The sequence below is a fragment of the Patiria miniata genome, unplaced genomic scaffold, assembly GCF_015706575.1.
Source record: "Patiria miniata isolate m_02_andy unplaced genomic scaffold, ASM1570657v1 HiC_scaffold_3, whole genome shotgun sequence".
Taxonomy (NCBI): domain Eukaryota; kingdom Metazoa; phylum Echinodermata; class Asteroidea; order Valvatida; family Asterinidae; genus Patiria; species Patiria miniata.
In genome coordinates this window covers 41,240,370-41,253,017 of record NW_024037069.1, presented here as the reverse complement: position 1 = coordinate 41,253,017, position 12,648 = coordinate 41,240,370, and the positions used below count along the sequence as shown (strand labels likewise).

General features: G+C 41.1%; 1 protein-coding gene across 2 annotated transcripts in view; it reads left to right on the top strand.

Moving 5' to 3' along the window:
* LOC119738724 (TATA-binding protein-associated factor 172-like) overlaps positions 1 to 12,648 on the top strand; it is a 48,058-nt gene extending 35,410 nt beyond the window's left edge. For both annotated transcript variants that reach the window (XM_038213660.1, XM_038213659.1), the window contains 10 exons: positions 917 to 1,058; positions 2,251 to 2,381; positions 3,374 to 3,502; positions 4,658 to 4,806; positions 6,196 to 6,342; positions 6,653 to 6,730; positions 7,568 to 7,697; positions 8,863 to 8,954; positions 9,413 to 9,521; positions 10,877 to 12,648. In XM_038213660.1, the coding sequence (XP_038069588.1) occupies positions 917 to 1,058; positions 2,251 to 2,381; positions 3,374 to 3,502; positions 4,658 to 4,806; positions 6,196 to 6,342; positions 6,653 to 6,730; positions 7,568 to 7,697; positions 8,863 to 8,954; positions 9,413 to 9,521; positions 10,877 to 11,059 (1,290 nt within the window). In that variant the 3' untranslated portion in view covers positions 11,060 to 12,648. The remainder of the gene's footprint in view (positions 1 to 916; positions 1,059 to 2,250; positions 2,382 to 3,373; positions 3,503 to 4,657; positions 4,807 to 6,195; positions 6,343 to 6,652; positions 6,731 to 7,567; positions 7,698 to 8,862; positions 8,955 to 9,412; positions 9,522 to 10,876) is intronic.

Here is a 12,648-nt window from a genome sequence, read left to right as displayed (position 1 = left end):
CCTATCAGGGACACCTATACAGGTAATGACAGGCTCATGGTGTAGGTGAAGACACATTGAGATCTTTAAACCAAGCTAGCTAAGGCTATCAAGCAGCTGAGTGCAGCACACAGGCTCATCCTATCAGGGACACCTATACAGGTAATGACAGGCTCATGGTGTAGGTGCAGGTGAGACCTTTAAACCAAGCTAGCTAAGGCTGTCAAGCAGCTGAGTGCAGCACACAGGCTCATCCTATCAGGGACACCTATACAGGTAATGACAGGCTCATGGTGTAGGTGCAGACACATTTAGACCTTTAAACCAAGCTAGCTAAGGCTATCAAGCAGCTGAGTGCAGCACACAGGCTAATCCTATCAGGGACACCTCTACAGGTAATGACAGGCTCATGCTGTAGGTGCAGACACATTGAGACCTTTAAACCAAGCTGGCTAAGGCTATCAAGCAGCTGAGTGCAGCACACAGGTTGATCCTATCAGGGACACACGCTCTTGAATTACTATACTCCCGAGGACAATGCTTTGTGTTTCCTTTTGTTCCTTTTATATAACACTCTTCCAGCACACAGGCTGATCCTATCATAGACCCCTATACAGGTAATGACATGCTGTTTATGTAGGTGCAGACGTCGTTATGAATTGTTTACCAGAGTTGTAAGCAAGTCCTCGCACAAGTCGATCACAATCAATCAGAAAGTCCTAGTCTCCAGTCCAGGGGCGGCGAACATAGGGCTGGATATCTCAGTTGGTAGAGCACCAGAACGGCAATCCGGAGGTCACAGGTTCAAACCCTGCTCCAGTCAATTTCTTTGTTCAACCTTGAAAAATTGAAAAGGAAACGTTCTAAAATTGAGCTGCTGCCCGTAAGTAAAAGATTTTTTTTCAATCATTACATCATGTCCTTTTTTTTTCTTCAGAATAATGTGCTAGAGCTGTGGTCTCTGTTTGACTTCCTGATGCCTGGCTACCTGGGCACTGAGAAGCAGTTCACAGCCAGATACGCCAAGCCCATCATCCAGAGCAGGGACGCCAAGAGCTCCTCCAAGGAACAAGAAGCTGGTTAGTATTCTTTCACCCTCGTACTTACAAGTGTCTTGTGTCCCTAAATGAACACATGGCACCAAACACGTGGGGCACCAGCTCAAGATATTAGCCCACCAACAGTGTTAAGAAATGTGTTAACGAAGTCGTTAACGTATGTTCACCTCAAACAGTCTATCAAATGTTTATTAAATGGAGACTTTCACAGATGGATGAAATCCTTCTGTTACTGAAACAATATATCGTGGAATCCGGCGACCAGAATTAGAAGCTTTTACTGATCTGATGTCACGCTCATGCGCATGCTGCACGCGTTCTTAAAGACGAGGCGCACGCGCATTTTGGTATTCCTATTGGTTGAAGGAGCCCGGAGTGCGTGTGCACTACCTGAGCGCGACTCGCGCGAGCCTGTTGCCACAGCAGAGAATGGCTGCCGCCAGATTTGTCAATATAGCTTGTGGTAGATTTAACATTGCCTGCTTTCTGTGGCTGTTTTAGATTTCTACAGCGTGTTATAAAACAGCAGTTACAGAAAATTGAATATCCTGGATGGTTTGTATCATTTTAAAGATTAACAAGCCGGGTTTATTGGGTGCTTTGAGGACGTATGGGTGAAAGTTCTAGCTTGTTAGCGTTTCCCTGGCCACTGGTAAAGTATGGAACACCAAACATAAAGGACAATTAAGTTAGAATAACCCTAACCTCCCCAACTCCGTCAAAATCCATCCCCCCATTTTGGTGGATTTTGGGGGACTTGGTCCTGCAGGCCTGGTTTGACTAAATATTGATGGAGCGTGATGGACTTGGGCCTGGAGGACTAAAGCAAAGCATGCATTGGAAGCAGTGTGATTGATAGACTTTGGCAGACTTGGCCCAGTACTTAGTAAAAGACAGTAGGGAGTTAGGGTTAAAGGACGATTGGAAACTGAGTACTTGCCGTATGCTGCATCAGATAAAAAGTTAACAAGTTTTTTTTGTTTAATTTAATTTAATTTACTTCATTTTTTGTGTGAACCTTTTAGTCAGGAAAGCCCCTCGACAGAGACTTTGTCTCCTTTGGGCGATTTTTCTGTTGTTGTCCTTTAATTTGTATTTGTTGTTTTTACTGTTTATCCCGAGAAGTTAAGTAAATGTAAATGTAAAGTTAAGCTAGTTCTAGATGTAGTCCCTTGCTCAGCTTTATATCGTGCATCTTGAAATGGACACACAGGTGCCTTGGCCATGGAGTCCCTACACAGGCAGGTCCTACCGTTCCTACTCCGACGTCTCAAGGAGGACGTGCTGGACGATCTGCCTCCCAAGATTATACAGGACTATTACTGTGAGCTCAGTCCTCTACAGGTAAAGATAAAACTGAAATATTTAGATTCTCAGTATTGTGTGTTGCAAGTCTGAAAGCATGCACACAAGAACACAGATTGACACGTTTCTTCATATGTGGGATATAGTATGTCATGGGTCCAGTTTCGTTGTCCTGCTCTTCGTATGTGATGAATGTTCGAGAAAATTCAGCGCTTATGGTCAAAGTGAATCTCAGGTTAGCAAGTAGCAAGGTGGCACAAACTTTTGCGTTAGTGCTATAAGCTTTGAATGATGCATAGAATTTGTTTGTTCAATATGTCTCTCTCTTAAATGACGTCACTTCCTACAGTTTGCCACGAGCATCGGCATTTCGGGCAAATTTTTGTGACGCACATCGGCCGTGCTGTATTTAGAAGAAAGTTTCGAGCAACATGCACGTGTGTGTAGAACATTTTGCGCATTACGCCCATACACTCTTGTTTTACTTTACTCCCGAAGACAATGCTTCGTGTTTTCCACGAAGATTGCCACGTGCATCGGCATCGGCATTGCCACGTGCATCGGCATTTCGGGCAAATTTTTGTGACGCACATCGGCTGTGCTGTATTTAGAAGAAAGTTCGAGCAACACGCACGCGTGTGTAGAAACATTTTGCGCATTATGCACATACACTCTTGTTTTACTTTACTCCCGAAGACAATGCTTTGTGTTTTCCTTTGTCCCTGTGATATAACACACTCCCTTCGACTAAGCACACAAACCTACCACAGAGGACGGTTTTGAACAAAAGACCCAACTCCCGAGGACTGAAAGGATCTGTTGTTCTCCCTTTGTGTGTCGGTCCTCGGGGGTTATGTAGAACAAGTTCACATGCACTTGATGGCATTGAACATGCAGTTGTAATTTTCCTGCTAAGGTGGGGTCCTATGAGAGATCTATTGCACAGCCATGAAATTGAGCCCTGTTTGAAGTGAATGGGTTGATGACAGTTGTGCCATAAATATACACATGTTCTCTTTTTTTCCCCAAAGGTGCAACTGTATGAAGACTTTGCCAGGTCGAGAGCCAAGAAGGGTGTAGAGGCAAGCATCGGTAGCCCAGAGGATGAGAGGGAAACTGAGGCCAAGCCCCTGGCACCGGCTACAAGTCACATATTCCAGGTAGGACAATAATAATAATAATAATAACCGTATTATATAGCGCCTTTTCCAAAGGATACAAAGCGCTGGGGGAGAATGCAACCAAAGACAGGTAAATGAAGTATATGAACATATGAGACCCATTATGTAGCACCTTTTTGCTAGGTGCTGCGGCGCATATTGCTGCCACTGCCAGAAACACCGGGGCAAACCTCTTCTCTTAGCGATAAGTGTTACTGGATTCTTTAACGTGCATTACACAACACACGGGACCTACGGCTTTACGCCCCATCTGAAGGACGAAGCAATAATGGTCAAGTGCCTTGCTCAAGAGCACAAGCACCATGTTCCCACGGTCAGGATTCGAACCCAGGCACCACGGCACACAAGTCGAACACCATAACCATTGGACCACAGCGCCCCACGGACAGACTCTAGTCAGACTCGAACAGTGGGACTCAAACCCACGACCACCTGCTTACTAGTGCAGAAGTCTTACCACTCAACCACTGAAATTACTGGGGTCGGATGGTTGGTTTGAATCTGGTACTGCAATCAAAATTTTTACGGGATGTATTTTGCATCGGGGCGATGCAAATACATTGACGAAGGACAAAAACCCAATTCCATCTCATAAAAAGTTTGATTGCGGTACCCACTGACTGCGGTACCAGACTTTAACTGACCACCCGACCCTGGCAAGCACGTTAGTTGAGTGGTAAGACGTCTGCACTAGTCAGCAGCAGGTCATGGGATTCAGTCCCACCCGAGTAAGCTTGTGAAATTGTTTTTGCAAGCCTTTGGACAACACTGTGTATATAGTGTTTATTAAAAAAACGTCGGCGAAAGGGAAAAACCCAATATTAATTTACGCAAATTCCATTTGTAGTGTAGTCAGTCCCTCTTCGATTTTAGTACTCAACTTTGAAAGGTGGATCACAGTTGCAGCTTCGGACGTTAAAATTTGTATTCAGAAGAATACGAAGAATATCCAATATCTGAGATCCTTATTTCTCAAATTTTGAACAAGTTCTTGTAAACTTTTGTGTTAAGTTGTCATTTCACCTTAAAACAGTTGTGTTTTCTATTCTAGGATAATAAAACCGTGAGATTTTGTGCTACTTAAGAATGATGTTCACTGCCTTGATGTTTTTGTTTTTTGCATCATACCCTTAGGCCCTTCAGTACTTACGCAAGGTCTGCAATCATCCACTTCTGGTGTTAAACAAGAAACATCCCCAGTATGATAATGTCACCGCTCAACTAAGTGATCAGAACACCTCCCTGCATGATATCGCACACGCACCCAAATTGACTGCACTCAAGTAAGTTGGAGAATTAGATTGTAGGATACAGGCATGTGAGAATGTCCGTCCTGAAATATTTTTTTTTCTTTTGGTGACTTTTTTTTTCAGCTAATGGTCAAACAAAGACAACTGAATGAAATGAGATTCAATTTAAGATGGAATTTTTGTGCGTCTAGGTGATGTAAATCAAACTAGAAATTGCCCTTCACCGACATTTAAACACTGTATACTCCGGTCGAGTGGTAAGAAGTTTGCACTAGAAAGCAGGAGGTCGTGGGTTCGAGTCCCACCCGAGTGATTTTTTGCAACTTTCACTCGGGAGGTAACACACTGAGTATACAGTGTTTATACATCGGTGAAGGGCAAAACCTAGTTTGAGATTCAATTTTTTTTTGTAGATTTTTAGAACCAATATTTTGTCTTGCAAACCTTAAAATTTCCTGTGCGCATTTTCAAGCTATTGCAACCACCTACCCCTACTCCTTATAGACTAATTCAGCAACAGCCGTTTTCTGAGATGGTACCAGGCTCGAGCGAGTCGCACTCAGGTAGTACGCACACACGCACTCTGGGCTCCTTCAACTGATAGGGGTACCAAAAGGTTCACGTGTCTTGTCTTTAAGAACTCTCACGGCATTTACCCGTACATGCTTCCATCTAAAATAGACAAAATTTCGGGTAACCTATGTGGAAAGAAATCTCTTCTTGGAAGAAGTGTTGTTCTTAAAAGAACCGGTTGGTTGAGTGTAGAACTTGACGTTTCGGAGAGTGTGCTCTGTCCGTCCTCAGGAGGCTTCCACCTGAAAAAAACTGGCTCCTAATTTTGTTTGCCAAATTAGTCTATTGAACTGTGCTTAATCTGTGCAGCACTGGTATACCCTGGTTCCAAATTCATATTGTTGTCAAGTACTGGATATTCCTCCAACCAAATCTATTTAACAGAGACTATAATAAGTGAGCAAACAGACAAGCATGCTAACTTCAGGGGCAGAATAGAGTTCTCCAGACATGCACAAGCCTGACATATCTATGCTGTATAAGGTAATATTTTGGTGGCATGGGTGGCTTGTGCGTAAAGTGCTCGCCTCTCACCAAGGTGACCACGGTTCGAATCCTGGCCGCGGGTCACATGTGAGTAGAGTTGTGCGTTGGTTCTCTCCTGTGCCACGAGGGTTTTTCTCAGGGCCCTCTGGTTTTCCTCCCTCCGGCAAAATCAAACACTTTCGATCTCAGGCTGTGCTCCGTGGTCATATATTGGTCGATGTGGCCGGCAGCCATAGGTGCCTTTATGTACAATTCAGCATACCAGCTGCGAGTAAGGATGATTAGCCTCCCAAATTATTATTATTATTATAATATACGCTTAACATTTCTTCTGGACATTGTCTGTAATTTCCGTTTCTGCAGGCAGTTACTCCAAGACTGTGGCATCGGCGTGGAGGTCATGGGTAGTGAGCAGGAGGGATTGACTGAAGCCGTGGTGGGCCAGCACAGGGTACTGCTGTTCTGTCAACTCAAGAGCATGCTGGATATTGTGGAGAAAGACTTACTAAGGTTAGGATCATATTTCAGCTTACAGGTTTTTGTGGGGCCAGTTTCGAGGAGCTACTATCAGTAAAATGCGATGTGATGTGTGTTGCTTGTGACCTTGTTATCTGCTTAATTTTTTATTAGCAGGGCAGTTTCTGCTAAGCTACTCCATGAAATTGGCCCATTGCCTTTTTTCTGGTCTAAAACTCTAAATTTTGAGTTGGTTACAATTTTAAAGATTGTCACATAGCTCCTAAAGAAATAGAAAGTAGAGCCTTTTGCAATGAGAATGGATGGACATTTTTTTATGGATCTCATATTGATTTTATCACAGAAAGCACCTTCCCAATGTAACCTACCTCAGGCTGGACGGCAGCGTACCGGCCGGCCAAAGACATGACATAGTCCACAGGTACAGAGAGTCCTCTTCTTTTCATATTTCCATTTTCCATTCACGTTATATTTAATCTTGCTTGAAAGTTTACGTGAAAAGTTTGCTTGAAAAATTAAATCATTTTCACCCACTTTTTTAGTAGAAAGTTAGTCCGAGAAGTATCTCATGTGTAGTGTGTTGCAATGTGCACCTCTTGTTTCATTTATTGACTGTTGGTTTGTCCATTTGGGATTCAAGAATATTCGTAGCAAAAAAGTGTGCAGAGTAAGGGTCTATGTAAACATACATCATTATGAAAGAGTGCACTCAACACACACTTTTCGATGTTTTCACATTTTTCAGTGTTTCACACAGTTGATTTCCAGATTCCAAATATCCTGATTTTATACTTGCACTGTGAAAGATTTCTCTGGAGTAGAATCTGCAGACTCTGTGTGATAATCCAGGATATCCCAGATATGCAATCTGGAGGTGAAATTACCCTGGATAGACTCGGTGCAGGACTGAAAGTGTTGAACATCACATATTAGGGCCTGTCTCAATTCATATCCGGTACGAGTTCCCGACAAGTTGCAGACATTGTATCAGGTATAGGTTGCAGGATTCTAAACAACTCCCCTGCAATTTTACTCGCAATGAAAATATCAGTATTGGTGAGTCAAGCAGTTGTTGATGAAAATTTCCCCGGAACATGTCCAGGACAAATGCAGAGCTTCTTCCGGACAAAGTGAATGATTCTACCCACAACTTGTCCGGACTTGTCCCAGATATAAATTGAGATGGCCCTTTACCCCCATATGTTGCTTTATGCTTTGTCTTCAATTTTATCGAACACTTAATTTTTTTGCTGCACAGATTCAACAATGATCCCTCTATTGACATCTTGCTGCTCACCACACACGTCGGAGGCTTAGGTCTCAATCTGACGGGAGCAGACACTGTGGTATTTGTGGAGCATGATTGGAACCCTACCAGGGATTTGCAGGTATGTCATGAGTGTTTCTTTTTTTCTCATATCAATCTCTTTCCTTTACTAATAACCAGTTCGCGCCGGATGACGTGTATACACGCAAAAGTTTGCGGTATCCGGAATGGATGATGGATAAACACGCAGGGAGCGAGGCCGGAAATATCTGTCAGTGACCCGCTCGCAGCGAGCAAGGCCGGAAATATGAGTGTGCTGCCCGAGGGTGATGGCTTCAACCTGCCTGGCTTGAGGTCGAGTGAAAAGTAATCCCGCGCCTCGTTCTGTTCTTGTCAAAAGAATCCCGACGAGAACTGGTTAACTTAAGAAAAATTTCCTTGCTTATATTTGAACAACACAGTTTTTTGAGTTCATGATCTTGTGCTTGTACAAAACGTTTTTCCTGCACTCATACTAATGAAACATACAATTAGTGTCTCAACTTGTCTTGATTTTTTTCATCCAAATTTTCTTTCTTTTTTCTACCCAAGATGTTCATATTACATCAAGTTTTCTTTCTGGTTGAGTTTACTGACAGGCAAATGAAATGGCTGTGTCAATGTTTGTGTCTTTACTCATGTGGTCAGGTTGACCATGGCATAGTGCTCCACTGAAATTTTCTCCTCATCCACAACGTAATGATGAAGCAAATCAGCTCATTCCTTGGACACACCTTTGGTATATGTGACCGGCTCCACAAAAAGGGGTATTAAGTCGCGCCGTGCACTATTGTGTAATGGCCCGCTCAACGTTGAGAGGGTGAAAATTTCATCAAAATGTGATTTTCATTTTTTGTCATGAATGACATCTCTATTACCTAAAGTTTCTGGGTTCATCCACAGAAATGCTGATTTTGATGAATAAAGAGGGGAAAAAACGACAATTTTGAGTGCATCATGCCCAAAACTACAACAGATCCAGCCATTTCAAAGCCTGTTTTCTCAGTTGTGTAATTCAAAGTCCGAGGAAGTAATTAATATGCAAATATATCATATCTCCAGAAGGGGGGGGGTCTATCGAGCTCTATTATATACCAAATGATAGCTTACGTTGTGGGCTTTCCAACCATGTATATAACTCAAATTCACTTTTTTGTGACATAATACCCTTTTTTGTGGAGCGGGTCATAATATTATTATTTCTTTTCCCCCCATTTTTAAAATATGTTTTGTTCCTTTTTATGCAGGCAATGGACAGAGCCCACCGCATCGGTCAGAAGCGAGTGGTCAACGTGTACCGCCTCATCACAAGGGGAACTCTGGAAGAGAAAATTATGGGGTAAATATCTTACCTACATCGCCTATGAGTGTTTACACTGTCTTAAAAACTCTACCGAATAAAAGGTGCTAAAGTTATGTCATGAGGGGAAAATTAAGTATTTTGTATAATTTTGTCCTAAATGTTATGAAAAGTTGTTACATTTGAGTTTCAACCTGAGATTTTGTTTAATAATCTGTACTATTTTTAAGTAAATGAGTTTTTTTTTTCAAAATGTTGAATTCACACAATATCAATTGAAACTTTGTTTTTAACTTAAACAGAAGGCAACTGAGATAATAAAAGTAAAACCTAATTAAAACTAGTTAAAACTAATAAATTAAACCTAGGTTTTACTTTTGATGTCGTCTAACTTTTCATTTCCTGATCCCAAAAAAGACACTTAGGGAGTTCATTCCATAGATTCCGTATGCATATGGTTTCAATTTTACCACAATGATATAATATTTTCTTGACAGATTGCAGAAGTTTAAGATGAACATCGCCAACACAGTCATCACCCAGGATAACTCCAGCCTTCAATCCATGGGGACAGATCAGCTTCTGGACTTGTTTTCTCTTGACCAGGTATAATCAAGACAACTAATGCAATTTTATCAACACTGTGAATTCAGAGCTGTCAGAGAGCTTGAGAAAAAAAAAATCCACAAGTTTTCTTTTAGTGGCATTGAACCACAATCTTAAACACTTGAACACTGAGCTTACCTGTGTCATCTGGCAGTCTGAGTCCGATATAGTGATCATATTCCATCATACAAGACATTGGTCACAGCAGTTCAATCACAGAAGCTATTAAGTTGGAAAAAGTTCCCAGATACACCTTGTCAAGTGACTAACTCTATCAGAGAGGTTGTTCTGAGAACCAGAATTATTAACTCTTCTGAGGTTAAAGGGAATATACAACATTTGCAAATATCGAAAAATAAAACTAACAAGTTTTTACAAAATACCTTACTTGGATATTGGTAAATGACAGTCAAAAGCATCCTGTAAAAGTATGGCTCCTGGTGTGAAGTCATTTTCAAGAAATTGGTATTTTTGCATACATTTCCAACAGTGGTCGGCCGATCACCGTTGGAAAAACCTAACTATTTTTCAACTTCTGCTTCAAATTTACCATTTTTTCAGTCCAAATTTTGTTTGCTATTGGTAACATGTTCATGAACGGGTGCAGGCCAGCTAGACTGGTTCCCTTACCTTACAACTTTCCGGCATCTATAAATTGATCCATTTTATTTTTAGTGAAGTCAGGGAACCAGACTACTTGAACATTTTCGTTTTTCTTGGTTTTTCCAGTATTTTTCGAACACAAAACTTCAAACATGTCAGTGTAACAATATTTGAACTATTATACTAACCCCTCAAATAGTTCATTTCTGAAAATTACAGCAAAAGCCAATGATGTACATTCCCTTGAAACTTCACAGTACCTTCTCTCTTTAAGAGTCAGTCACCTCACAGGTTTTTTTTTACAAACCTATCCCAAGCCTTGCACTCCACCATGCAAAAGCTTTAAATAACAAGATTTAAGAAGAAAAAACACATAGGATTCCTTTTGTTAACTGTTTCAGGACACATTGTGAACTAGTCTTTGGTGGATGGGTCTCCGTGCATCTTAAGAATTCTCAAAGTTTAAGACCCCCAGTTTTGGCACGTATAATCTGCCATTTATTTGACGAGTTTGAAGTACTGGAATTGAACAACGCTATGAACCATTCTCACAAGCTAACAAGATTTAGTGTTCTTCGAAGAGAAATAATACTGGATCTTCAAAATAACAAATTCACAGGTTCTTTTCATCTGAACCACACGACTGAACAATTTCCTTTCTACCACAACAAACATTCTATTCACTAAACTTGCTGCTATGTTTGTAACCTTTATGTGTCACCACCTGATTTAATCTACTACGATTTCCATAGAATCGTCCAGGAGGGTTGGAGGAATCAAAGCAGGAGGCCTCAGCATCGTCGTTGTCATCTGGGGGAGGCAAGGGCAAGCAGACGGCCGGCAGCGTGCTGCAAGGATTGAGTCAACTCTGGGACGAGAAGCAATACGAGACAGAGTACAATCTGGACAGCTTCATGCAGTCACTGTCTAGTTGATGTTATAACTAGCGTAGTTGCGTAGACCCTCTATCTGCGGCTAGACTGAAGAGGGCGCTGTCTGCTGTGTCGCCTGACAGTGAGGGCAAGTGAAGAGCACGAGCATTGCACTGGGTGACACGCAATGTCCGTGACACACAATTGTTAGACTGAGTGTCACCTGGACAGCTTCATGCAGATTTAGACTACTTGGTGTTCTTACTAGCGTTGTCTGTTGGTTCTGTGGCTAGACTGAAGAGGGCGCTGTCTGCTGCGTCGCCTGACTATGAGTGCGACAATGAAACGACACCAGGAGCTGTACAACCTGAACAGCCTCATGGAGATGTTACGGCCCAACTATGGCATTGTCCCAACTATAGGTTGGACGATTACAACTTTAGACCGTGTCTGTGGCTGGGAATCATACACGAGTCTATGGTAGCGGCTGCGGCCACTTCCTATTGACCCGTGTGTAATTTCAAACCATAGCCAATTAAATTGGACACAGTTACAATTAGGATCAACCCAAGTATAGTTTGGAATTCCCCAACTATTTGTTTGGACTGTCCCAACAACCGTCCCAACTATGGTTGACACCATTGCCATAGTTGGGCTTACCTATATAGTTCTATGGAAGTTGTCTTTAAATTAGTTAATTCAAACCTGACACATGTAGGACATTTTCTGTGAATCTAACACAGGTTTTCATTAATTATTATCAAGGAACAGATGTCATTTAGCCCTGCTTTCAAAGTATTTTTTTTAAGATTAACAATGTGGTTATATTTTTCTATAATATTGAACCTGCTGTGTTACATTGAAACTTGCATCTTTATGTGTAGAAGGTTTTGTACAGTCATAAAAAAAACTTTATTTTTGTTCAGTTGCAGATAAAATGAAGATGTTACAAAAGAAAGTGATTATCAAAAACTTTTGACATTAAAATACAAGTTATTGTTTCAATTGATTGTTGTAATGTGAAGTTACACACAAAAGTGATTACATGTAAATAAACCTTCGATATTCGCATTGCATATTGGGTATATGACAAACAAAACCAGGCAATTTGTGCACAATTACCTATGGGGCTGTAAACCAGTTAAAACTTTCAACTGATTCCTCCTCAAATATACATCATTAAGAATTTAGTGATCATTTTTTTTTTTAAACATTGTTGTATTGATCATTTGAAATACACTTATTTTAAAAGTTAGTTTTTTAAAGCGTGTCAGGATTCAGATTTTTTCGGGGAATCCCTTCTTATTACTCATTAATATGAATATTATGACCCTGCAAAAATATTAGCCAATCACAGTCAAGCTTTCATGATCACACCTCCAACTCTGACCAATCACAATCGCTCGCCTCTGGGATTGTTGACTGGTACCCAGAAAGAAATTTCAAGTTAGTTCATCTTTTATTTCAAAAGTTTAAAAACTGAAACTTTGTCAATTATATTTCCTTTTATTTCAGAAGTTTAAAAACTGGATCTTTGTATTTGCAAATGAATTTTTCATATTCTCTATGCATAAGTAGGTGAATTGATCGATTTTGGAAAAATACTGAAGCAAAACATAACTTGAAGGGAATATACAACATTTGCAAACATC